At 42.5% G+C, this 26,738-nt stretch overlaps 1 protein-coding gene across 2 annotated transcripts in view; it reads left to right on the forward strand.

Annotated features, from left to right (window-relative positions):
- The first annotated feature begins 242 nt into the window (after nucleotides 1-242).
- The window catches only part of LOC138760820 (solute carrier family 22 member 3-like), a 36,709-nt gene continuing 10,213 nt past the window's right edge, over nucleotides 243-26,738 (forward strand). Inside the window, exons 1-7 of one of the 2 annotated variants that reach the window (XM_069931987.1) lie at nucleotides 243-402; nucleotides 3,032-3,312; nucleotides 13,602-13,705; nucleotides 13,791-13,945; nucleotides 18,739-18,907; nucleotides 19,165-19,282; nucleotides 25,295-25,401. In XM_069931987.1, coding sequence (XP_069788088.1) covers nucleotides 372-402; nucleotides 3,032-3,312; nucleotides 13,602-13,705; nucleotides 13,791-13,945; nucleotides 18,739-18,907; nucleotides 19,165-19,282; nucleotides 25,295-25,401 — 965 coding nt within the window. In that variant the 5' untranslated portion in view covers nucleotides 243-371. Of the gene's footprint in view, nucleotides 403-1,577; nucleotides 3,313-13,601; nucleotides 13,706-13,790; nucleotides 13,946-18,738; nucleotides 18,908-19,164; nucleotides 19,283-25,294; nucleotides 25,402-26,738 lie in introns of those variants that run through there. The other variant, XM_069931986.1, reaches the window with a different exon arrangement.

A 26,738-nucleotide genomic window follows, 5' to 3' on the forward strand; every position in this document is an offset into this window, starting at 1 on the left:
TGTGGCTTGTTTGAATTTTATGAGTCTATGAAAATTAAAATATTTAAAAAAAGAATGTGTTTGGGTTTTGCAAGGACAATGTAATAAACAGACAAGATATTTCACAATGGGACAGGACAATTTTAAACAGACCTACAGGAACAATGCTTAAATGATTATGATGAAAGCTCTCAATGGAACATTGGAAGCAGGTTCACTGGTTCACTGCAATGCAACTCAGAGAGTCATCTGCCAGGAAATAACATGTTGCAATGGTGAATGGGTTATTTTGGTCATGACTGGGTCAATGTGGCAGGGTTGTGAAAGGCAGCTGACAGAGACCTTTGGCGCACAAGCTCTCCGCCTCTGAGAGTTTGCAGATGAATTGATTAATGCTGATTCATATGAACAAGATACTGCATGGTAGGTGTAATGTTATGGTTGTATGTACAGGCTGGCCAACCCTCCTGATGACATCCTCTCCTAGACTCCTCCCTGGACTTTTCCCATGTGAAAAGGACATAAAGGACGAGTCCCCTTTTCCTCTCCCCATTTTCCCTAGCCTTGACCCAGGCCAGCAGTATCTTGTGTAATAAAACCTATCGTTCCCCTCAGTCTTTGTCTCTGTAATTATTGGGGCAACTGGTAGCGCCCAACAGTAGGCTGATCTGGCAGGTCAGATCACATGCAATCTATGGGGAATTGGCCAATTGGACTCAAACTTGGCTTGGTCGCACTAGCTCAGGTAGGCAGCATGCTCAGCATGGGCAAGTTGGGCCAAAGGTCCTGTTTCCTTGCTGAATAGTTCTGTAATCCTCTGATTTCAGCTCCATCATTACTGTAAATGGAACCACCAAAGTGGTGGAGGCAGACCAGATGGACTGCAGACCTTTGTATTTTTCACTTCAATATCTTTCTGTCCTGTTACCCTTTCAGTCTAACTATTTGTAATCACATTAATTCACAGAAAAATTAACCAAAGTGATCTTTGAAATAGTGGATTATGTTTAAAATGAGTTCTTTTTAAAAACCTGAATGTAACTTACAAGAGCTGATTAACTGATTTCCTCCACCGTTAGTAGATGATGTTTACAGAATGTTGTCAGCTGGGAAGACTCCCCCAGCACACACTTACACCTCTGGTCTCTGCCACCACTTGAAAGGGAAAGATCAATTATCCATTAGAGTGTTGTCTCCTTGACCTTGCATTCAAGTATCCTGCTTTAGGAATCTATTGGTGTTCCTTTATGAACAAGTTCCTGCAACAAAAACTCAGCAGGTTGAGCAACGTCAATGGGAGGAAAACAATGGTCGATGTTTCAGGTGGGAATCCTTCATCAAAGATCTCCAGCATCTACATTCTCTCATGTGGCCCCAGGATCCTGGAATACCCTAACATTTCAAATGTGCTGCATTGCTTGTAAGAGGCTCTGGGACATCCTGAAAGATCCTCTCAAAGTGCAACTCCTCGGTCTTGTGTTGGAGACACAAGAACAGCAGGTGCTGGCATCTTGAGCAAACACTGAGAATCTGGAGGGACTGAGTAAATCAAGCAGTGTCTGTGGAAAGAAATGGACAGACAACGATTGAGGTAAGGACTCTTTATCCAGACATAGTGAAGGGTCGTAACTTGAAGTGTGGCCTGTCCATTTCGCTTCACAGATACATTCTTGTTTTAGAGCTGACTACCCCTCCAAGTTACATACCCCAGACCTGGAACTATATTGATGGCCTTTCATCATTAATGTGTACTTCTTGAATCTCCTGTTCCATTAACAGTTCTATAAGATTTCTTCACCAGGGGAACTCCAGACATTCAAGAAGGTAGCTCACCACCACCTCAACCAGGCAATTGGCAATGGACAATAAAGATTGGCTTTGCCAAAGATTCTCATATCTGAATTAATGTTTTATACAGAGTGATTCCTGGGATGGCTTGGATGAGGGAAGACTGGATAGACTAGGGTTGTACGAAATGGAATTGAGAAGAATGAGAGGGGATCTCATTGGAACATATTAAATTCTGACAGGACTAGACAGGGAGAATGTTCCCAATGTTGAGAAAGTCCAGAAAAAAGTATCACCATCTAAGGATGAGGGTAACTAATTAAGGACAAAGATGAGGAGAAGGTTCTTCACTCAGAGAGTTGTAAACTTGTGGAACTCCCTACCACAGAAAGTTGTTGAGGGCACTCCAATAGCCCCTTTCACTCTACCAACCTTCCTAGGAAGCAGTAAACTTACCAGGCATGCTGCATCTCTGGAGGCTTTCCCACGGCACCATTATTTCCCTGCAAATCGGGAACCAAGTATTTTAAGGGGGGGGGTCTCGCCTCCAGTGGTGACAATGAGAGAGCAGGTGGTACTTTCACGCTGCCAGAAGACATTTAGTGAGTTAACTTGGTTGGGCTCTAACACTTGCCCCAACCAAGTGTCAGAGCCAGGTTGAATTTAACATGAATTTAACTCGCTCTGCCAGGTTGGAACATTTCACACTGCAAGATGACAGGAAATGGGCCCACTAAATTAGCAGGTTAACCCACATGATTGTGAGAGGGGCTATAGTTTCAAAGGGGAGTTGGATCTGTCCCTTATGTCAAAAGGGATCAAGGGATATGGAGAGAGAACAGGAATAAGGGACTGACTGATGAGCCATGTTTGTATTGAAAGGTGGAGTCAGTTCAAAGGGCTGAATAGCCTTCTGTTGCTCCTAAATTTTGTGTTTCTATATTCTATTCACTGGAATTGTATATGGGTTTTGATTGCTGCTTCCAAGCTATGTGCCTGAACTCTGGACTGCACCAGCTTCACTCTGCATCAGTGAACCGCAACAGCTAGTGGGAAGGAACATCAGCCTGCATGGTAGAAGTGAAGCAAACTCTTTTCTCTCCACGCAGGACACCGTGCCACATAGTTGGCACAATGATAGCATTTGATAATGTTTTAAGGGATATCGGGGAGTTTGGAAGATGCCAGAAGTGGGTTGTCCTGCTCTTGTCCATGTGTGGGATAACATTCTCCTTCCTCATTGCTGTGTTTGTTTTCCTGGGAGTGATTCCAAACCACTGGTGCCGGGGGCATCCAGCCATTGTGGGACTTCGAGAAAAGTGTGGCTGGTCTCTAGAAGAGGAAAGGAATTACACAATCCCTCCAGAAAATCCAGGAGGCTCCTCGTACAGCCGATGTGAAAGTTACCATGTGGACTGGAACCTAACATCACTCAACTGTGATGATCCAGAGGCATTAATCGCAAATAGTTCTGGTGAGGTCCTGCGCACAACTTGTAAGAATGGCTGGTTTTTTGACAGCTCACGTACAACAATCGTCAGTGAGGTAAAAAAAATTACATATTTCTCATTGAAATATTGAAGAATTTTAATTATTATGTTGGCAATATTATCACCAGTCCCTTTTGGTCCATATTGGCTGAATCAGAAATGTCTAAAATTGAGTAGAATTAAGAACACAAGCAATGCCACTCATTTAGAAAGGGTGAAAAAAAGATTCATAAGAATGTGAGCAGGGCTGGATGGCTTGAGTCATAAGGAAAGGCAGGATAAGATTAAACTTTTTTCCCTGGAGTATTGGAGGCAGAGGAGTGACCTTACAGAGGTGTATAAAATCATGAGGGGCATAGATAAGATGAATGGTCACTGCCTTTTTCCCTGGGGAGGGGAATGTGAAACTAGAGGGCATAGATTTAAGATGAGGGGAGAGAGTATTCATATGTAATTCATTCCCCCTGTCAATCTGATAATCTGGTGTTTTGCATAAGACTTAATGATTCAAATTGTGGCTATAAAACAGAACAAGAAAGGGACAGACCAGTGGGTATGCAGTTTTCTGCTCTCAGTGTCATATGTGGGAAGTCATGGAGTCTTCACGTCTCCCGGACATCCACGTGTGCACAAAGTGGGCTGTGCTGCTGCGACTAAGGGACCGAGTTAGGGAACTTGAGCTGCAGCTTGATGACCTCTCTCTTGTTAGGGAGAGTGAGGCCATTGTGAACAAGAAGTGTGGTCTAAAGGACCAGGTCAAGGAACTTGAGCTGCAGCTCGATGACCTCACTCTGGTTAGGGAGAATGAGGCTATCGTAGACAAGAGCTACAGGCAGGTGGTTGCACAGGGGCCACGGGAGGAGGAAAGGGAGGGGTCAGGTTCATGTGAAAGCACCTGAATCTGAAACCCTCAGAAATAGGTACTCCACGTTGAATACTGAGGAGGGGGATAGTCAGACTATGGTGGGCAGAGGTGTGGTGTCAACCTCTATGGCCAGAAAGGTAAGGATAAAAGAAAAAGGGTTTCAAGTTCTTGGACCACTGGGACCTTTTTTGGGGGAGATGGGATCTAATGATGGGCTACATCTAAATCCCAAAGGGACCAGTCTCCTGGTGGGAGCATTTGCTAGGGCTGTCAGGGGGAGTTTAAACTAATATGGTTGGGGTCAGGGTTTCAAGTTAGACAGGACAGCAGGGAGAGGGTTTGTAGGCTAAGGAAAGAGGTATATTTAAATAATTTGAGGGAGGAACAGCAGGAAGTAGTAAAAAGATGTTGTCGTGACAGTTGTGAGAATAGTAGAGAGGAGGATAGGCAGAAGGTAGGATGTAGGAGATCCCTGAGTTGTATTTATTTTAATGCGAGGAGCATAGTAAGGAAGTTGGATGAGCTAAAGGTGTGAATTGACACATGGCATTATGATGTTGTGGCCATTAGTGAGATGTGGTTGAAGGAGGGTTGTGACTGGCAGTTAAATATTCCAGGATTTCGCTGCTTTAGATGTTAGAGTTGGTGGAGTAAGAGGGGGAGGTGTGGCATTACTTGTCAGGGAGGATATTACAGCAGTGCTGAGGCAAGATAGACTTGAGGCCTCATCGAGTGAGGCAATGTGGGTAGAACTGAAAAATAAGAAGGGTGAAATTACTATTATGGGGGTATATTATAGGCCTCCAAATGAGAAAAGGAAACTGGAAGAGCAAATGTGCAAGGAAATAGGTGAGATATGCAGTAGAAATAGGGTGGTGTTGGTTGGGGATTTCAATTTTCCAAATATAGATTGGGAAACACAGTCAGTAAAAGGGCAGGATGGCTTAGTATTTATGCAATGTGTTCAGGATTGCTTTTTGCAGCAATATGTTGAGACATCCACTAGAGGGGGAGTAGTGTTAGATCTGTAGTTTGGGAATGAAATGGGGCAGGTGATGGAGGTGAGCGTTGGAGAGAACTTCAGATCCAGTGATCACGGGTCCATTAGCTTTAGCTTAATGATGGAAAGGGAAAGGTCGGCCCTGAAGTTGAAGGTCTTTGAGTGGGGGAAGGCCAGATTTGGAGAAATGAGAAGGGATATGCAGAGAGTTGTGTGGGCTGATCTTTTTGCCGGAAAGGATATAGAGGAAATTTGGAGGGCATTTAGGGGTGAGATTTTGAGAGTGCAGGATCTTTATGTTCCAGTCAGGTTGAAAGGGAAGACTAAAGGTTTGAGGGAGCTGTGGTTTTCTAGTGAAAATAAGAAATTGGTTTGGGCAAAAGTGAGGCCTATACCAAATATAAAAAAAACAAGGGATTGAAGAGATGTATAGGCATTACTTAGATTGCAGGAAGAACCTTAAGAGAGAAATTAGAAAGACAAAAAGAAGGTATGAGGAGTCCATAGCTAATAAAGCGAAGGTAAATCCTAAGGATTTTTACAGATACGTGAACAGTAAAAGGAGGGTTAAGGATAGAATAGGTCCACTAGATGATGGGACTGGTGAACTATGTAAGGAACCGTATGAGATGGGAGAGAGATTGAACAATTTTTTTCCCATCTGTATTCACGAGGGAAAGGGACATTGGGCTATATGAGATAAGTGAGGCAAAGAGCTTAGTTATGGAGAGGATAGGGATTAGTAAAGCGAGGGTTTTGGACCTTCTAGGGTCACTAAAGGTGGATAAGTCTCCTAGTCCCGATGGGATTTTTCCCTGGACTTTAAGGGAGGTCAGGGAGCAAATAGCGGGGGCACTGACAGTGATTTTTCAAAGATCACAGGAGGAGAGTGTTGGACCGCGGGATTGGAGGGTTGCGAATGTAGTTCCATTGTTTAAAAAAGGCATTAGGTGTAGGCCAAGTAATTATCAGCCAGTAAGTTTGACTTCAGTGGTAGGGAAGGTTATGAAGGGTATTCTTCGAGATAGTATATACGCATATCTGGATAGGCAGGGATTGATTAGGGGCACACAGCATGGGTTTGTAAAGGGAAAGTCATGTTTGATGAACCTTGTTGAGTTCTTTGAGGAGGTGACAAAAAAAAGTGGATGAAGGTAGAGCGGTGGATGTGATCTATTTGGATTTTAGTAAGGCTTTTGATAAGGTTCTGCATGGAAGGTTAATAAGGAAGTTTCAGACACTAGAGATAAGTAGAGAGTTTGTGACATGGGTTCAGAGATGGCTGGAAGATAGACAGCAGAGAGTCATGGTGGACAACTGTCTGTCAGGTTGGAAGCCTGTGACAAGCGGGGTGCCTCAGGAATCGGTGCTTGGTCCCTTGTGGTTTATCATTTATATTAATGATTTAGAGGAAGGAGTGGTTAACTGGGTAAGCAAATATGCGGATGATATGAAAATAGGGGGAGTGATGGATAGTGTGGAAGGTTTTCTTGAATTACAGAAGGATTTGGTTTGTTTGGAAGAGTGGGCTGAAAAATGGCAGATGGAATTCAATGTAGACAAGTGCGAGATGCTGCATTTCAGTAAAAATAACCAGAATAGGACATATGCAGTTAAGGGGAGGGCATTGAGATTTGTAGAAAAACAGAGGGACCCGGGGGTTATGGTACAGAGTTCACTGAAGGTGGATTCCCATGTAAACAGGGTGTTTAAGAAGGCATATAGTATGCTGGTCTTCATAAATCATAGTATAGAGTATAGGAGCTGGGAAGTGATGCTGCGGCTGTTTAAGGCCATGTTTGGAGTATTGTGTTCATTTCTGGTCTCCAAATTATAGAAAGGATATAGAAAGGATATAGATATAGATAAGGATATAGATAAGAGAAGATTTTCAAGGATGTTGCCTGGCTTACAGCATCTGGATTACAGGGAGATATTAAGGAGACTGGGACTTTATTCATTGGAATGTAAATGGCTGAGACGGGACTTGATAGAGGTATTTAAAATTATGAAAGGAATAGATAGACTAGACATAAACAGACTCTATCCCCTGAGGGCAGGGAAGGTTGAAACAAGAGGGCATAAGTTAAGGGTAAGGGGGAAAAACTTTAGGAGAAATATTAGAGGATGCCTTTTTACTCAGTGAGTGGTGGCAGGATGGGATGATCTTCCAAAAGAGATAGTTGTGGCAGGGTCCCTTCTGTCATTTAAGAGAAGGTTGGTTGGGAACATGGAGGTGAGGGGATTGGAGGGTTATGGGAATAGAGCAGGAGAGTTGAGCTAGTGGAGTCGTTCAAGTGAACCGGTGCGGACTCAAAGGGCTGACATGGCCTTTTTCCGCATTGTAAACGGTTATATGGTTTTAAATATATATGGAATGGCAAACCAATATTTAACATTTTCATCCTTGCCTGATTAATAATTAATAATTTTTCAGATTTTTAAAAATCTTAATGGTATAACTTGGTAGAAAGCCATGAAACCTGTGTTGCCCAAATACTTCCAATTAACCTACTAACCTTTCAACCCAGATTGGTCAGGGGAAGTGAATTACATACTGTATGACTACAGATCAACTGGAGCCCAAATTTTGCTGCCAGGGACAGAAGGAAGCAACAACTCTTTGGATCAGAGTCTTGCAATAAATCTCTCTAGCAACTGCTCAATATCAGGCACACAGCACTGGACCCCATCTCCATGGATATTGGAGAATGTTTTGGGACATATATGGCAAGCATCATGTGAATTATGATGTGAAGGAAACAATTATCTGTCACTTTCTGCCTATTTGGAATATGGTTTCATTGGTTACTGGGATGGTACCAAGACTAGAAGGGGATTATAATGAAACCCTGAACAGAGGGTTCAACATTATGAATGGAGTGAGTGTTTGCTGAAGGAAACTGGAGCACCTGGAGAAAACCAACCCAGGCCAATGGGAGAACATACAAACTCCTTAGAGTCAGCAGCAGATTGCAACTTGGGTCATTGGCCCTGCAATATTGTTGTACTAACTACTACACAAACAATGTCACCCAATAACTTTATAATTCATCATGGAAATAATCAGATGGGTGTAGACAGACTTCTGTCTTTCACAGTCTCTACATTTCTCTCTCCACCACTCTTCCACTTTTAGGCAAGGGAACCTTGGTCTATATTGGCACTCATTCCTTCTGCGTTTGTTGCAATGATTTTGGGAAGTAACCTCTCTTGCTTGTTCCATGTTTTGATACCAGTGTTCTCCCTCCTTTGCAATGTGAGGAAGGTTTACAATTATTCACACAGGGCACCACCGATGCTGGAAACTGAAGCTAAACATTATCTGCCGGTGGGTAATATTTCAAAGAAAGCACATGCCTACACAAGATCTTCAATGCAGTGTTTCAACTCTCAAGTTGACAAAACTGAAGGAATGCCAGTCTCAGGAGCATCTGATAAAAAAAGAACGGGAATATTATAGGGCTAGTTGTGGGATTGTGGCCAGTTAGCTGCCAAGAGCAGGTGAAGGTCTGAGGAGATTGGAATGTCACCGAAGACTCTTGAAAACTTCTACAGGTGTACTGTGGAGAGCATTCTGGCTGGTTGCATCACTGTCTGATATGGAGGTGCCAACTCTCAGGACAAGAATAAACTCCAGAGGGTTGTTAACTTGGCCTGCGACATCACAGGCACCAGACTTCACTCCGTCAAGGACCTCTACATGATGTGGTGTCTTAAAAAAGCAGCCTCAAATCTCAAAGACCCCCACCACCCAGACCATGTCCTCTTCATTCTGCTACCATCAGGGAAAAGGTACAGGAGCCTAAAGATGAGCACTCAATGGCACAAGGACAGTTTCTTCCCTGCTGCCATCAGATTCCTGAATAATCAATGAACCAAAGACACGGCCTTACTTTTCCTGCTCTATTACAATTTTTTAATATAATAATGGTATAAGATGGTTTCTAATATGAATGTTTGCTCCATGATGCTGTTGCAAAATATTGAATTTCATGACATGTTCATGACAAATTCTGATTCTGATTCTGAAGGTTAGAAGCGAGAACCCATCAGAGAGTTCAAGAACAGGCAACGTGTACAGTAGCACTTCTGATGCATGTGACCACAATATCTTATCCTATCTTGTGGCAGCTCACTGCTTTCACCTCAAAGGCTATATCTCATTATGCAGGAAATGTACCCAGTCTTGCTCGTGAGTGAGGCTGGCGTAGTCAGTGAGTGCTAGAGGATTATGGAGAGGTGGGGAGGAGTAACCCTTGTGTCAAGCTTTGTGGCACAAGTTGAGATCAACAGTGTGCTGGATAAAGTAAGGATGGGGAGAATGAGGGACAAGTGTCTGGAAAGACAGGGGTATCAAGGACATGGAACCAAAAGTAGTTTCAGTCATCCTTTAGACTTGGTTGTGTGAAGGAAGACTCCCCTTTGTTGCTTTTGAGACCTTATTAACTTCAGAAATGTTCTTTTCTGAATTCGATTTCAGAATCAGATTTTAGATTTATTGTCAGAGTACATACATGACATCACATACAACCCTTAGATTCTTTTACCTGCAGGCAGGACAGAATTACCACTTATTGGTAGTACAAAAAAAAATTGTACACAATGTTAACATATGTAATGAACTGACTGTGCAATACACAGAGGAGAGAGAAAAACAAACAATAAAATGCAAAAGGAAGGGTCCTTAAATGGGTCCGGGATTGAGTTAGTTGTTTAGGAGTCTGATGGTGGAGGGGTAGCAGCTGGTTTCTGAACTTGGTGATTTGTAAATGACAATACTTTGCATATTTTGTGGCAGAAATTGATTCAGTTTGGGCATTTGGTATTACCTGTGTAATCCAACCTTTTCCCCCTCTCGCTGTAGGAGCCTGTCACTACCAGTTGTTATTGAGCCCCTTCTCACTGTGGGAGGACACATCCCAGTACTAGGAGTGCAAGCAAGCAACACAGAAGCGAGGTGGTTGGAGGGGCAGTAGGTGACCTTGGGAAAGATGGGGTGGGGTTTTAGCCCAGTCCTCTGCTCCTGTTGGGTTTTGTTGCTGAGAGTGGCAGTTCAGTATTAGGATGGAGCTGACACCTGAAGCTGGCTGGACTGAACATCAGGACAGGCAAGATAAAGCATTCAAAGTCAAAGCTAATTGGGATTTAGAGTAAGGAAAAGGGGCAGGAGACAAAGCTCTGAGATGTTCTTCATCTGTGAGGAGGGTGGAAGTGACCAGTGCTTGGATTAGAAGGAGACATGGGAGAGTTTAGCATCCTCCATCCTAACTTGCACAAGGTCCCATTTTTGCCTAACTTCATCCTCCCTCTTCAACATTCACTCCAAGCCCCCAAATTCCTTCCTTTAAAACTTCTCAAATTTGGTGAGAAACCCACTAAATGTGTCCTTCCTTCTAATTTGGCCTCTTGCAAAGCCGAGATTTTAATTATCTTTCTGCTTCCTTTGCCAACCTCCTGAGAATTCCTTCCATTAAATTTCTCCACCACTCCTCCAACAGTTCCCACCTTTTCTGGTTCCATTTCAAAAGTTGTTGATCAATGCTTTGATTCAGCAACTTTGGAAGTTTTAATGTAGGAAAAGATTTGCAGGATGGACATAACCATATAACCATATAACCACTTACAGCACAGAACAGGCCAGTTCGGCCCTACTAGTCCATGCCGTAGCAAATCCCCACCCTCCTAGTCCCACTGACCAGCACCCGGTCCATACCCCTCTAGTCCCCTCCTATCCATGTAACGATCCAGTCTTTCCTTAAATGTAACCAATGATCCCGCCTCGACCACGTCTGCCGGAAGCTCATTCCACATCCCCACCACCCTCTGCGTAAAGAAATTTCCCCTCATGTTCCCCTTATAATTTTCCCCCTTCAATCATAAACCATGTCCTCTAGTTTGAATCTCCCCCTTTCTTAATTGAAAAAGCCTATCCAGATTTACTCTGTCTGTCCCTTTTAAAATCTTAAACACCTCTATCAAGTCCCCTCTCAATCTTCTACGCTCCAGAGAAAAAAGCCCCAGTCTGCACAATCTTTCCCTGTAACTCAGACCCTGAAATCCTGTCAACATGCTCGTGAACCTTAAAATCTCAATTGTCTAAGACAACAGCTACAAAAGCCTCCTCAAAAGAAGATTTGAGAAAATTGATCCAGATTAAGAGAGGCAACTTTGTGCTACCCCAGCCCTCTAATCTGGGCGGTGCAGTTACACAGTGGGTAGTTCTGCTGCCTGATATCTTCAGTGACCCTGGTTTAATACTGGACTTGGGTGTTATCTATGAGATGTGGGTTGTAGGTGGATGGTAAAGGAATTGGGCATGATCTAATGGACATTTGAAAGAGAGAGGTTACCAGGAAATGTGGGGGAAGAAGAGAATGGATAGGATTGCATTAAGAGCCAGTATAGATTTGATAGGATGAATGGCCTATTTCCAGATTGCTAAAATGTTGAGCTATGTGTCGTGAGCACTTTTGTCCAAAGAATGGAAGATTCAACTTCAGATCGTCCAGCAAGGTTGTCCTCTGATAGGCTCACTTGTAGATGCTTAGATTTTAACACAAGTAGTTTCACACTGGTAATTGACAACAAATCATTTCAAAACATTTGCTTCCTGAAAGAAAATTGGGGATTACGATAAACAACTTCAAGCTGAATTTCAGAGTTGCTGTTTCACGTAGAAAGTTGGAGAATCATTAAATTAACTTAATTGAATTTCGCATGTTTAATCACATAATGATGTTGACACATTGGATTAGTTCAACTGACCTAACAATGTTTTGCCACTGATTTTAGTTTGTACTCAGCATCTGATGCCTCTCATATCAGTGTCCAACAATAGTTGTCCAGTATTGATGGACTCCAATTGCCCTGATACCGGGCTTCCATGGTCACAATGTCCTGGTGAAACCTTTCACCATGTTCATCACTGACTGCACCAAGATCAAGAGTCCAAGTGCGAATGCAGAAAATGAATTTTCAATGACATGCTGCACTTCATGGTGTTGTTTACTTGAAGCAGACTTAAAATAATACAGGAAATAACAAAAATAGATAATAATTTTTAAAATGGTATGTGATAGAAATATTCTAAGGTGATTTTTGTAATCAGCAGCCCAAATTCCATAAAATATATCCAAAAGTGTTCAGGAAACAAGATCTTAACAAAAGCATACAAGATGCTGCCTGACAGCAGTGACTCTTTGTGAGCCTGCACTGATGGGAATAATCAAATATTCCCATTCAGAACTCCTAAATATCAAACACAAAATGAAAAACATAAAATCAAACTTATCCAACAGCATGGAGGTTCTAAGATCGCTTGGAATCGGCAGAATTGGCAGAAACGGCAATCTCCATCGGGCCAAGGGACCTTTAAACAGCTCACACAAATACGTCAACAACTCCGTGGGAGTTTTAAACAGATCAGGGAGGTAAAACAGCAACTCCAGCAGTGGACCCATGAATCAGGTAAAGAAGACCTGACCACATGGACGTAGAGGTGGGGGAGAGGGGGCTACAGGTCAAGCTGAGATGCTGGGACCTGAGGCTTCCACTCCCTACCATAATGTGCAGACCTTGAAGAACAAACTTGATGAACTCCAAGCCAGACTTCAACATTGGAGAGACATGAGGGAGTGCTGTGTAATGTGCTTTACGGAAACATGGTTAAATGCGGACATTCCAGACACAGTGCTTCAGCCGAAGGGCTACACCCTCCATCACACTGACTGAACTCTGGCCTCTGTAAAAACTAGGGAGATGGCATTTATGTTATCATCAATAGTTGAGGGAGGTGGAGGAGCATCTGCAAGACCGCTTTGAGTCGGTGGACTGGAACTTATTCAAAAACTCATCCATAGACTTGAATTAATATGAAACAGGTGTCACCAGTTTCATCAGGACCTGCGTGGACGAGTGTGTGCCCATGCACATATATCAGGTATTCCCCAACCAGAAGCCCTGGATGAATCAGAGAATCCACAACCTGAGAACAGGGCTGCTTAAGGCTGGGGATCAAGCTCTTTACAAGAAGTCCAGGTACTTCCTGCAGAAGGCCATCTCTGAAGAAAAGTGGCGATTTCAGAGGAGGATAGAGACTGTTACTGATGGAGTCCTCAACCCATGCTGGTTGAAGCTATGGTGCTCACAGCAGCACGGTGAGAGCTGGCCAAGCCATGCATAACTGGCTACCAAAACTGAATGTCCAGCTGCATCCAAAATCATTCATAAATTATCGATATCTGCAGATATCTGTGGCAAAGGCAGTGGGTGAGCACCTAATATTGTCACATGCAGCCTTCTCTTTACTCTTTTGTAACTGATGTTAATGGAACACCATTAGAAACATCTCAAGAATTCATCTATTTTCTTGCATCCCCCATTTATACATTTCTAGAAGCTAAAACGTGATGACACTGAAAACCCTTATAAACAATGAGCTCCTGATTCATCTCCCTCTGCTTATTTCCTCCAAAAGTATCAGCTTGTGTGCGATGATGCCTGGAAAGTTGATGTATCCCAAGGCTGTATTCAAATCGGGTTTTTTCTTGGAGTACTAATCTCTGGCTACGCAGCAGATAGGTAAGTGATACCTACAATCTGGCCTGTATTTAGTCCACTTGCCTCCATCCCCAACTAAGAAAAAAACAAATGCTTTTTTTTTCAGGTATGGCCGCAAGCTTTGCCTACTGGCCTGTTTGTGTGGGACAGGGGTTGCCGGGATTTTTGTCGCCATTGCACCAGTTTATCCAGTGTTTGTGGCTTTCCGAATCCTGCAGGGCTTGTTTGGAAGGGGGATATCTGTTATCATTTCCGTCATTGGTAAGCCTCAAAGAAAAATGCAATTGCTTTTAAAATAAATAATTTGCATTTGTTACTGTACAGTATTTGTTACAGTTAAAGTGAACATTCAAAATCTTAGAACATAGAACATAGAGCATTACAGCACTGTACAGACACTTCGGCCCATGATCTTTGTGGACCTACAATAGCTACCCAAACAAAATTAAACCCTCCTTACCTCATACCCCTCTATTTTTCTTCCATTTATATGCCTGTCTAAGAGTCTATTAAATGCCCCTGATGTTTCAGACTGCACCAGCATTCCTGACAAAGCATTCCAAGCACCCACAACTCTCTGTGTAAAATCTGATGTCTCCCCTAAACTTTCCTCCATTCACTTTGTTACAGCAGAACAATATCCTTATCATTTATTTTCCTTGTAAAATGTTACTTGGCTGCATTGATCAAGTTATTACCCAGTCAGAAGAAAGGCACAATTATTCGATGATGAGGTAAGAATTGTTGACATTGCAAATGGTTTTTGGTTTTTTTTCTTCAGGCATGTAGAAATCTTATCAAACAGGCTCAGACCACCATCTCCTTGGTTGTGCTATCACTGGAGTTAACATCGTATTCCATTCACCATTTTCAATAAGGATTAATCAGGGAAACGTGGCTGTGTACTCTGCTTGACTCTGTTGTAACATTTTACTTCTTTCTTTGAGGATATTTATGACTAATAATTTTAATCATGAGAACTAGATCTCTTTCGGTGAAGACAGCTACTTACAGTTTTTGTATGTTTTATACATCATATATTCTCAATGGGTGGCAAATCATTGATAACTCTATAAATAAGCCCTATATAATTTATGAATCTCGTTCTACCCAGATAGCTAGTGCACTCCTCCTTTTCAGCAGGTGAGGGGATATAAAGAGCACTTCCTCTTGAACCATTCAGATTTCTATTGAAATTGGATCTCCTGTTAGATATCAGTCACTAGATGTGACAGAGCCACCTCCAAACGGAAGTCGTAGTAATGAGGCATCTTGTAATTGTTCCCATAGCAACACGATTGACACCTGGGAGACTTCTGGTGATCAACAGTTCATCCTTCTTGCTTTGACTTGCTATACCATGGCTTTCTGAAAAAGGTGCATGGCAGATTTTTTTGGTAGTTGTTGTTATGGTCCCAGCATCCACCAAAGTTAGCACGGGAGGCAAGATCTATGATCTTTTTTTTTGCCTGGTCCTAGTGCTAGAACCAGCAGTAACTGAACTGCCTGCTTTGCCCAACAAACATTTGCCTTTATAAGAAGGTACATTCTATCTCCAGCTTCCACTACCTCCCCAACTGCACCATCACTGCTGGTACCAAAGTTCAAGTGCAAACTCCATTGGAAGATGACCAATGATATCAAAACAAGATAAGAGTTGTGGAGTGACAATTGGGCAGTGCTTTCATGAGTGATGAGCCTTCAGTGCCAGGGTAACAATAGCGTCTCATTTTCTTCTGCCAATGGAACTTGGCCACATTTTGGCACCCAAGTTTGAAACCCAAGCCACGATCACCAAAAGTACTGGCTCTTCATGGGATCTTTCCTTCAAAATAACCACGGCACAACAACTAAACTCAAGAAGGAGGGACAGGTTGATCACCAGAGGTTGCCAGATGACTAGTTTGTACATTTCATAAATCTCTCATTCCAAATGTTTTCTGTTTGATTCCTGAATCAGTGATCTCAATTTTATAAGAGTTCAACATAGAACATAATACAGCACAGTACAGGCCCCTCAGCCCTTGATGTTGTGCAGACCCATATATTCTTCCTAAAAAAAAAGTAATAAACCCTCCCTACTTCGTGGAAGACATGTCCAGTTTCCTGGCCTGTCTAGGAAATGAACCTGCAGTTTGAATTCTCGTTTAAACCTCTTCCCTTCTCCTTGAGCTAGGAATAAGTTCAATTCTCTTTTGAAAGATGCAACAGCTCAATGGTAGTCAAATTCAAGGATGATCAGAGAGTGAGGAAAGGACTGTGATCAAATTCTTGATGTCTCATGGTGTGAATAAGTAGCTTGTAGCCATTTACAGAACACAGTGCAAAGGGAGAATGCTGCTTCTTCTTCTCTGTAGGACAGCACGTGGGCGGGGATTCACTGTCACTGTTGCATCAGAATAAATGGCTGTCACTGAATAGCTACCTGGAGTTATTTAATCTGGATTGATTTGGAACCTTTAGTTTATACTTTATAGATTGTTTATAGCTAGTAATTTTATATTTTATAATTGTTTGGACTTTATAGATATGTTGTGGGTGTCAATGTGGTCCTGAAACTTGCTTGGTTTTTCAGAGGTGCTGTCACTGCCCAGTTAATCTCAGACCTGCTTACTTCAACTATTCATTTCTGTAATGAACTCCCCTTACATTTTGTGCAATTATATAACATCCGGTCAAACTTATATATACCTGGTGAAAGGCCCAGGGCCAAAACATTGGTTACCCCTTACTTCTTGTGGATGCTGTGTAACTGGTTGACTTTTTCCAGCCCGTTTGTGTATTGCATTTGACCCCAGGGTCATCAAACATTCATTTTCAATGCCTACTTTCATCCACTTGAGAATGATTTTTTAAAGTTTCTACCTGCATTAATAAATGGCACATAATTTGCCCTTCTCATGGCAATTAGGCTGCAGGAGGAGTCATGAGGGGGAGAAATACTGCAAGACAGCTTCGTGGTGCATGGCTGAGATCCTGGAACATGTTGCAGTCACTTGAATAGTGGAATCACTCCACAAAGAAATTACTGCAGCAGGAGTAGAAGCAGGCGAGCCCACGAGGAAACCCATCCTTGATACATTTTCCACTCTGCCCCTTATATGACTGCTTGAATTAAAGCCCTGGCTATAAAATTAACAGCAAGAATTACATTACAGCTTGGAAATATACAGCATCTCAACCAGAGAAATGAAAATAAGGGGTCTTTGACAATGCAATCCTAAATAATCTGAGGTTTTGGTACATCCCCTACACAGGCTTCTTACTTCAAACTCTCTCTTCGCTGACAAAGGTTCCCCTTTCCTTTCATGCAACAATATATCTCCCAGCTATGCTGGCTCTCACCCTCTGGAGCCAAAAATTTGTTAAAGCATCCGGCAGTATGCACAGGTGGCATCACCTGCTCAGCTCATGGGGACGATGTTATAGTGAGGAGTGCAGGAGGGGTGGGTGTGCTGACAGATAAGAGAGATGGGGAGGAGGCAGGTCAGAAAATATGGAGCAGGAGTTAATGTAGTTCAACTCTCACTGTGTGTTAGAGAAATAGATCCTGGAGTGAGGATAAGGGCAATAAGATTTTGGATAGGCCCAAGCTCAGAGAGAGTTAAGAGGAAGTTGGGCAAGCATCCATCATCCAATGTTGAATTTCATGGGTTTTCATATCAACTGCTGTAACTTGTGGATGGTTATATATGTTCCACCTCAGTCCTGTATCTAGCCACTTTAAACATATACACACTGATAATGAGGAAGCGCACAGGAGGGAGACAGATCAGCTCGAAGAATGGTGTAACAACAACAACCTTACGCTCAATGTCAGCAAAGCCAAGGAGATGATTGTGGACTTCAGGAGAAAGTCAGGGGAACACGGCCCAGTCCTCATCGAGGGATCAGTAGTTGAGAGGGTCAAAAACTTCAAATTCCTGGGTGTCAACATCTCCAAGGATCTGTCCTGGAGCCTTCATGTTGATGGAATCACAAAGAAGGCCCGTCAGTGGCTATACTTTGTGAGGTGTCCAAGGAGATTTGATATGTCGCCGAATACTCTCATAAACTTTGCAGGTGTACCGTAGAGAGCATTCTGTCTGGTTGCATCACGGCCTGGTATGGAGGCACCAACTCTCAGGACAAGAATAAACTCCAGAGGGTTGTTAACTCAGCCTGCGACATCACAGGCACCAGACTTCACTCCATCGAGGACATCTACATGAGGTGGTGTCTTAAAAAAGCAGCTTCTATTCTCAAAGACCCACCACCACCCAGACAATGCCCTCTTCACTCTGCTACCATCAGGAGAAAAAGATACAGGAGTCTAAAGATGAGCATTCAACGGCACAAGGACAGTTTCTTCCCTGCTGCCATCAGATTCCCGAATAATCACTGAACCAAAGACACGGCCTTACTTTTTGTGCACTAATATTTTAATTTTTTTATAGTAATGTTGTAAGATGATTTTAATATAAATGTTTACACTGTGATGCTGCCAAAAAACACTGAAATTCATGACTTGTTCATAACAATAAATCCTGATTCTGATTCTTATATCACCAAAAAAAATATATTAATGCAATGAAGTAATTAATATTAACACCCACGGACTTTTATCAGTTATGGTTAAGCTTAGAAAAATTCCAATATTACCTTTTTAATAATTATGATAGAAAATAAAAAGTTTATTTTTAAATATTTTTTTTTTTAGAAATTTAGATATTAATTGTTAAGTATAGAGTGCAAAATTTATTCATTTAATTGAATTTTAAAATCTGTAAATTCAAATATTCAAATGTTTAATTCATTATGTTTATTTGATGCTAAGTGCGTTCATGATAAAAAAAATTGAAAATACAAAAAATGTTTTCTGACACAATTTCTGGCATGTGCATGTAAATATATTCTAATATTTAATAGTGGAAAGGGTTGAGGGGAAATTATAATCTGTTACTATTCACAAATTGAAATCTCAGCTTTAGTTACAATTGACCACATAAGTTTGATGTGTCCTTATGTACTGATCATCATTCTCTAAAATAAGTGACATTATTATTTCCTTTCAGTCACAGAAATAGTTGGACGCAGATACAGAAGACTTGTTATAGTTGTAACCCAAGCGGTTTTCTCATTGGGTGTTATGTTACTTCCTGGTTTTGCATACATGATTAAATCTTGGAAAGGAATCCAAACGGCCATTACAGTCCCGAACTTTGTCTTGCTGCTTTACTGCTGGTAATTTTAATTTACTGTGAACTTTCCCGTCGATTCACTGCGTACAACGGCATGGTTAGCATAGAGGTTAATGCAACGCTATTACAGTGTTGGTGACTTGGGCTCAAATCCGCTGCTGTCTACAAAGAGTTTGCACGTTCTCCATGATTGCAGAGGTTTCCTCAGGGTGCTCCAGTTTCCTCCCAAGTTCCAGAGATATATGGGGTTTAGCCATTAATTGGTTACATGGGTGTAATTGGGCCTTATTTCACTTTTAGCCTCATTCCTGAGTCTCCTCGATGGTTGTTGTCCCGCAAGAAAATCAAGAAAGCATTGAAAGTTTCCCAGAAGATAGCAGAACAGAATGGAAGGTGTCTCCCGTCAAGCTACAAAGAGGTAATCTATTGTGTTTGAGGCAAGGAATTTCGAAAGCCATGGTAGAATTTCAAGTACCCCAGTATTTATTCTGCATAAAATATAGCATCCTTTGTTAAATACTAATGTGCAAAAAGTGTTTACCTTTTGTTGCAGTTTAAATGAGTTAAGATGAGGTTAAATGAACAGACCAATTAATATCATAGTTATTTCAACTTGCAGCCAATAAAATGAACAGAAACTCTGGTATCGGAATACTTTGTGTTGCTACAGCTATGACTCGAACATAAAATGGGCAGTAGCAGTACTGCCATACGAACAAGCTAGACCAACCTCAATCCCCTTCCAATCATCAAACAAGGTTCAAACTTAGTGGAGATGCTCCCATTTGAGAAAAGTTGAGTCTAATGAATATCTGTGGACCAAGGCTCACGATGCTGTTATGATCCTCCTTCCCATGTTACATAGAACTTAGAACAATACAGAATAGTACAGGTATTTTGGCCCCTCATTGATGTGCTGGCCCATATATTCATTCCTTAAAAAAAAGTACTAAAGCCTTCCTAACCCATGAACTGCTGTTTTCCTCTGCACCCTCTCCATGGCTTCCACATACTTCCTATAATGAGGAAGTTAGGAAAGCGAAGAAGCAGGATCTCAAGGGTGGTCTTACCAGAAATTTGTGGAGTTGCAACATGACTTCTCTTGAATTCAATCCCCCTATTAATGAAGCCCAGAATCCAATAGGTCTTCTTAATTATCCTATCAACTTGTGCAGCAACCTTGAGGGATGTATAGATTTGAACCCCAAGGTCCATCTGTTCATCCACACTTTTAAGTAACCGACCATTAACCCTATACTTAATCTTCTGATTTGTCCTTCCAAAATGCATCACCTCACACTTCTCCAGATTGAAATCTATCTGCCACTTTTCTGCCCAACTCTGAATCCTGGCTATATCCTCTTGTAACCTTTGACAACCTTCAACTCCATCCACAACTCCTCCAACCTTCGTATCATCCACAAACTTACTGACCCATCCTTCTGCCTCTTCATCCAGGTCATTTATAAAATTTTCAAAGGGTCCCAGAACAGATCCTTGTTGTACTCCACTAGTCACTGACCTCCAGGCAGAATATTTTCCTGACTCTCTGGTTTCTTCCTACAAGCCAATTTTTAATCCACACAGCCAAGGCTCCACTGATCTCATGCCTCCTTACTTTCTGGATGAGTCTCTCATGGGGGACCTTGTCAAATACCTTGCTAAAATCCATGTAGACCACATCTACTGGCCTACCCTCATCAATTTCTTTTGTTACCTCCTCAAAGAACTCAATTAGACTTGTGAGGCATGACCTTCCCTTCACAAAGCTATGCTGACTATCCTTGAATAGACTGTTCTTCTCTAAATGCTCATAGATCCTATCATTAAGAATCCTCTCCAATGGTTTGCACACCACTACTTAAGACTCACTGGTCTATAATTTGTAGGATTCCCCATTTCCTTTTTTAAACAAGGGAACTACATTTGCCATTCTCCAATCCTCTGAAACCTCCCCTGTGACCAATAGGATTTGTAACTACTTCCCCAGTTATCTTTTCTCTCACTTCCCACAGCAGCCTTGGGTATATTGGGCTTATCAATCTTGATGTTTTTTTTAAAATCTAACACTTCTACTTCCTTAATTGTCCAGCACACAGGTCTGTTCAACTTCGACCGCACTGTGATCAAGGTCCTTTTCTCTTGATGCAAAGTATTCATTTAGGACCTCCACAACCTCCTCTGCCTCCAGGCACATGTTGTTTCTCTTATCCTTTAGTGGCCTCACCTTCATTCTGTCTCCCTTCTGTTCTTTACGTATGCAGAGTTTCCTCCCAAGTTCCAAAGATATATGGGGTTTAGCCATTAATTGGTTACATGTCCTTAAATCTTCATGCCAAGGCCTTCTCATGCCCCCTTCCACCTCTCCAATGTCCTTTCTTAAGTTCCTTTCTGGCTACCATATACTTCTCATGAGTCCTTCCTGTCATGATAATGAATATGTATGAGATGTACCGGAAGTCACGTGGTATGAAAGAGAGATAAGAACACGAGCAGGAGAACAAAGGAAACGGGAGAATAAAGTAACTCCGAAATGGCCGCAAGCCAATGGAGAAGTAGAGAGACAAAATCAGTCCATTGAAAAACGATTGAGGATTGCACACGCAGAAGGACAAAATTGGCGAGAAGCATTGCTATCTTATGTGGCTGTCTATCGAGCAACGACTCATGCAACCACTGGAAAAAGTCCTGCAGAAGCATTTTTTGGGAGAAAAATCCGCACAAAAATGCCAGAAATAAAGGAAATCCGAGACGACCAGGAGATGAGGGACCACGATGCTGAAAAGAAAGGTGCAGCAAAGCTGTACACTGATTCGAAACGTGGAGCCAAGTACTCAGACATCATGCCAGGAGATAATGTTCTAGTGAGGCATGAAACTGGTGGTAAGCTAGACACACCTTATTACCATCAACCCTATACTGTCGTATCCAGAAGTGGCAGTATGGTGACAGTCAAGTCTCCGACTGGAGTCCTGTATAAGAGAAATGTCTCAGGTGTAAAAAGGTACCAGTCCAGAGATACATCGAGTGAAGAGGTTGAAAGGCCAATACGAGATGCTGAAACTGAGAGACCTGATGATGTTCCAGAGGCAGTTACCAGCACTCCTGATGAAGTGACTAGAGCGCCAGAAACACCCGAAGCCGTGGTGAGCAGTATTTCCGACGCTGAGAGTGAACAACCGAGAAGCAACGACAATATCGCAGGCAGGCCGAAACGAAACCGGAAAGTGCCCAAACGATACGAAGACTTTGTGCCATAGTTTTAATAAGAATTTTGGGACAGTATTTTAATCTTATATCATAAAGTGCATGTATGAGTGCTGTAGGAAGTATATTTTATGTAGTTGAGTTATAGTATTACCATTAGTTACGATGTTTGTATGTTTCCGAGGGATATTGGTAAGTGAAGGTAAAGTTTATTTCTGATTAAAGGAGGGATGTCATGATAATGAATATGTATGAGATGTACCGGAAGTCACGTGGTATGAGAGAGAGATAAGAACACGAGCAGGAGAACAAAGGAAACGGGAGAATAAAAAGACCCAGAGAAGTTTACCTGATAAAACTAGTGTTTAATGTTTCATTAACTTCACATTTCGGGCCACAAATGTGACACTTCCTGTTTCCTGCTTCCTATATCTAATGTTTGCTTCCTTCTTCCTCTTGACTAGTTGCCTGACCTGTTTCGTCAGCCAAAGTTCCCTTTTCCTACCATCCTTTCCTTGTCCCAGTGGGACAAACCTACCTTAAACCCTGCACGTAGCCCCCAAGACTTCCTCTGCATTATTTCTGTACTTTCACCTGTTTCCAATTTACTCTCGCTAGTTCCTGCCTCATCCTTTCATAATTAGCCCTTCCCCAGTTAAACACTTTCCCATTTTGACAATTTTTATCTTTTTCCATAGCTATATTGAAGCTAAGGGAGTTGTGGTCACTCTCATCAAAATGCTCCCCCATCGAGACCTGACGAAGTTTATTCCCCAGAATCATATACAGTATGGCTTCTCCTGTTGTCAGCCAGTCAATGTACTGTCTCAGGAATCCTTCTTGTACAGACCTGATAAATCCCAGCCTCATCTATCCCTCTTGCAGTCAGTAGGTGCCAGTCAATATTAGGGAAGGTGAAATTACCCTTAATCTCAACCCTCTATTTCCTGCATCACTCCAAAATCTGCCTGCTTATCTTCTCTTTGGTGTCCCGAGGGCTATTTAGGGATCTATAAACTACTTCCAGCACAGTGATAGCTCCCTGTCTATTTCTGATTTCCACCCACACCGACTCAGTAGACACTCCCTCTGCAGCCTCCTCCCTTTCTATAGCCGTGATACTATCCCTGACCAGTAATGCTCTTCCCCCACCCCCATTTTCCTACTTCCCATCCTATTCTTTTTAAAACACCTAAACCCCAGCACCTGCATCAGCCAATCTTGCTCTTCCTCCAGCCAAGTTTCAGTTACGATCACAACATTGTAGTTCCATGCTTTAAGTTCATGCCCCTTATTCCTAATACTCCTAGCATTGAAATAGACACATTTCAACCCCTCTAACTGACTACCTTCATGTTCTGTTCCCTGCCTGTCCTTCCTCACCAACTCAAAACACATAGCATCATGCTTTTGACCTTCTGCCCTAATCTCTGCACTCACATTCTGGTTCCCAGTCCCCTGCCAAACTAGTTTAAACCTTCCCCAACAGCTCTATCAAATCTTTCTGCCAGGATATTGGTTCCCCCCCCCCCACCCCCACCCCCAGTTCAGGTGCAGCCCAACTTCTTTGTACAGGTCAGATCTTCCCAGAACTCTAACCCTAACCCAATGATCCACATATGTGAACCATTACTCCCTGCACCAACTCTGGCACAACTTTGTGTTCTTACCCACTCTGGCAAGTGTCACAAGCAGCAATCTTGAGATTGCCACCCTTGAGATCCTGCTTCTTCGCTTTCCTAACTCCTTATAATTCCTTCTTCAGGATCTCATCCCTACTCCTATCTATGTCATTGGTCCCTATGTGGACCACAACATCTGGCTGCTCGCCCTTCCCCTCCAGAATGTTATGAACTCAATCAGTGACATCGCTGACCCTGGCACCTGGGAGGTAACATTCTATCTGAGAGCCTTGATTTCATTTACAGAACTTCCTATCTGCTCTCCTCACCAGAATCCCCAATTACCATAGGTCTCTTTCCCCCCCCTTCCCTTCTGAGCTGGTGGTCCAGCCTCTGTGACCACCTCAACTTGTCCCTGATAGATCATTCCCCAACCCTACAGTATCTAAAATCATATATGTGGTTGAGGGGAATGGCCACAGGGGTGCTCTGCACTGTCAGCCTCTCCCGCTTCCCTCTCCTAACTGTCATCCAGTTTCCTGTCTCCTGCCTTTTAGGGGTGAGTGTGTCCCTGAAGACCCCTCTGGAATTCATCCAGCTCCAGCTTCCTAATATGTCTCCCAGGAGCTGAAGCTGGATGCACCTCATGCAGGCGAAATAGTCAGGGACACTTGTATTGTCCCAGATTTTCCACATCCTGCACTTGGAACATTCCACTGCCCTAGCTCTCTCCATTAACCCTTCCATCCTTACCTTCTTGGACGTCAGATATTGACAGTGTGTAGTTTGCACATTCTTCCTCTTTAAATTGAAATTTTAAATTCAGACAAACAGCATGGTAAAGGCCTGTCCACACATGAGCCAGTGCTGCCCAATTGCACCCAATTGACCTATAACCACTGTACATTTTGAAGGCATGGAGGAAACCAGAGTGCCCAGAGGAAACCCATGTAGACACAGGAAGAACATACAAACTCCTTAATTCGAACCTTGTAGCTGATGCTGCAACAGCGTTGTGCTAACTGCTTCTCTGTGCCACCCTGTTGGTAGGTTTCTCTCGGGTTCTCAGGTTTCCTTCCACATCCCAAAGACCTGCTGGTTAGTGGGTTACTTGGCTGTTGTAAATTACCTCTCGTGTGTAGGTGAGGAGGTGGAATAAGTTGATGGCTGATAGCCAGCACAGACTCACTGGGCTGAAGGGCCTATTTCCACGATGCAACTTTCTATATCTTTGGATCTGAGAATCATTCATTCCATCTGATTTTCCAAAGATTGGCAGTCTGCCTTCATAGAAAAAGGCTGCAAGAGAAATATGTGGTATCTTTGGTATGGACTACAGCATCCGGCCTCAATGAGAATGAACTGCGACATGTATGGTTAATGGTCCCCAGAGACAACATTTTGTTCATTTATACCAGAAGGTGCAATTTATCACCACCCAGGTGAGCCCTATCTCCTATCATTACTGTCTCAGTGTAACAGTGAGAACTGTAGAGCTGGGTGACCATTGGCAAGGCCCATGGCAGGCATGGAGTCTAGTGGGAGCTCTCTTACATAGCCATGATAATGAATCACAGCTATAGTTCCAATCTGTTTTCCAGGTGATAATAGGGGAGAACACCCCTGAAGAGGCGAAGAATCCTTCCTTCTTGGATTTGTTTAGGACATCACAGATGAGAAAGAACACTCTAATTTTAATGTACTCCTGGTAGGTTCATAAATTGCGATTACACTCTGTTCATTAGAGTCAGTCAGAATCAATGTCAGCGTTGAAACAGGCCCTTCATCCCTCCCGACTACACCAACCATTTTGGCTATCTGCATAAATCCCATTTGCCTGCCTTAGGTCCATATCCATCCATGCCTTGCTGAGTTAAATCCATCTTTAAGGTGGAGACTATATCTGATTCCACCAGCTCATCTGGTGGGATTATACACAGTATTCACATTAAAGGGGGATTTAGACATCATCCACTCCTTGTAAAAATAAACTTACCCATTTGATCCTCTTAAAAAAACTCCTTCCTCTCACCCGAAACCTCTGCCCTCTTGTTTCTGATGCTCCTACCATAGTTGAATTAATGTGTATGATCCCATAGCTGGACATGGAAAAGCAACAGTTAAACTGGATAGATTGAACAACCTGATAGATATAACTTCATGGAAAGTGACAGAGAACCTCCTGAACCACAAGTGTGGAGCAAATGAGATGCTCAAGGAAATTTGCATCAGTATCCAGTGAAAGGGATTGCTCAGTAATAATCCTGGTGATAACAGAGAAACTAATTGTTAACTTCCAAATTTCCTTGGATTCCAGAACTGCTCCCATAAATTAAACTGGAAAATAAGTCAATATTTAAAAAAGAAAGTGAAAAAAAAAACAGGGAACGAGAGACTGAACATGGTAGAGAAAATACTAACATCTACAGTGACCTCTATAATGTTTGAGACAAAGACATCTTTCACCTATATTTGCCCCTGTGCTCCACAGTTTTCAATTTAAAATCAAAACATTCACATGTAGTTAAAGTGCACATTCCAAATTTTATTCAAGGTTATTTGTATACATTTTGGTTTGACCAGGTAGCAATTACAGCATTTTTTATACATCGTCCCACATTTCAGGGCACCATAATGTTTGGACATTAGGCTTCACAGGTGCTTATGTTCACAGGCCTGTTTGATTGCTTCATTGGTCCCGGTATAAGAGAGCTAGGCTTGCTTCTAAACTTTTGATCACCTTTGGAGTCTGTAGTTGCATTTTTCAATATGTGTTGTGCCAATGAAAGTCAAAGGAAAACTTCAAATCTGTTTTGCTAAGATAGCCCTGGCTGTGGCCCTTAAGTCCGACTCTGCCCTACTAATTGCTCGATGTTGTATCTTCTTTGGCTTGGCTTCGCGGACGAAGATTTATGGAGGGGGTAAAGAGTCCACGTCAGCTGCAGGCTCGTTTGTGGCTGACAAGTCCGATGCGGGACAGGCAGACACGATTGCAGCGGTTGCAGGGGAAAATTGGTTGGTTGGGGTTGGGTGTTGGGTGCCAAG

This window comes from Narcine bancroftii, chromosome 4 (assembly GCF_036971445.1).
Source record: "Narcine bancroftii isolate sNarBan1 chromosome 4, sNarBan1.hap1, whole genome shotgun sequence".
Lineage (NCBI taxonomy): Eukaryota > Metazoa > Chordata > Chondrichthyes > Torpediniformes > Narcinidae > Narcine > Narcine bancroftii.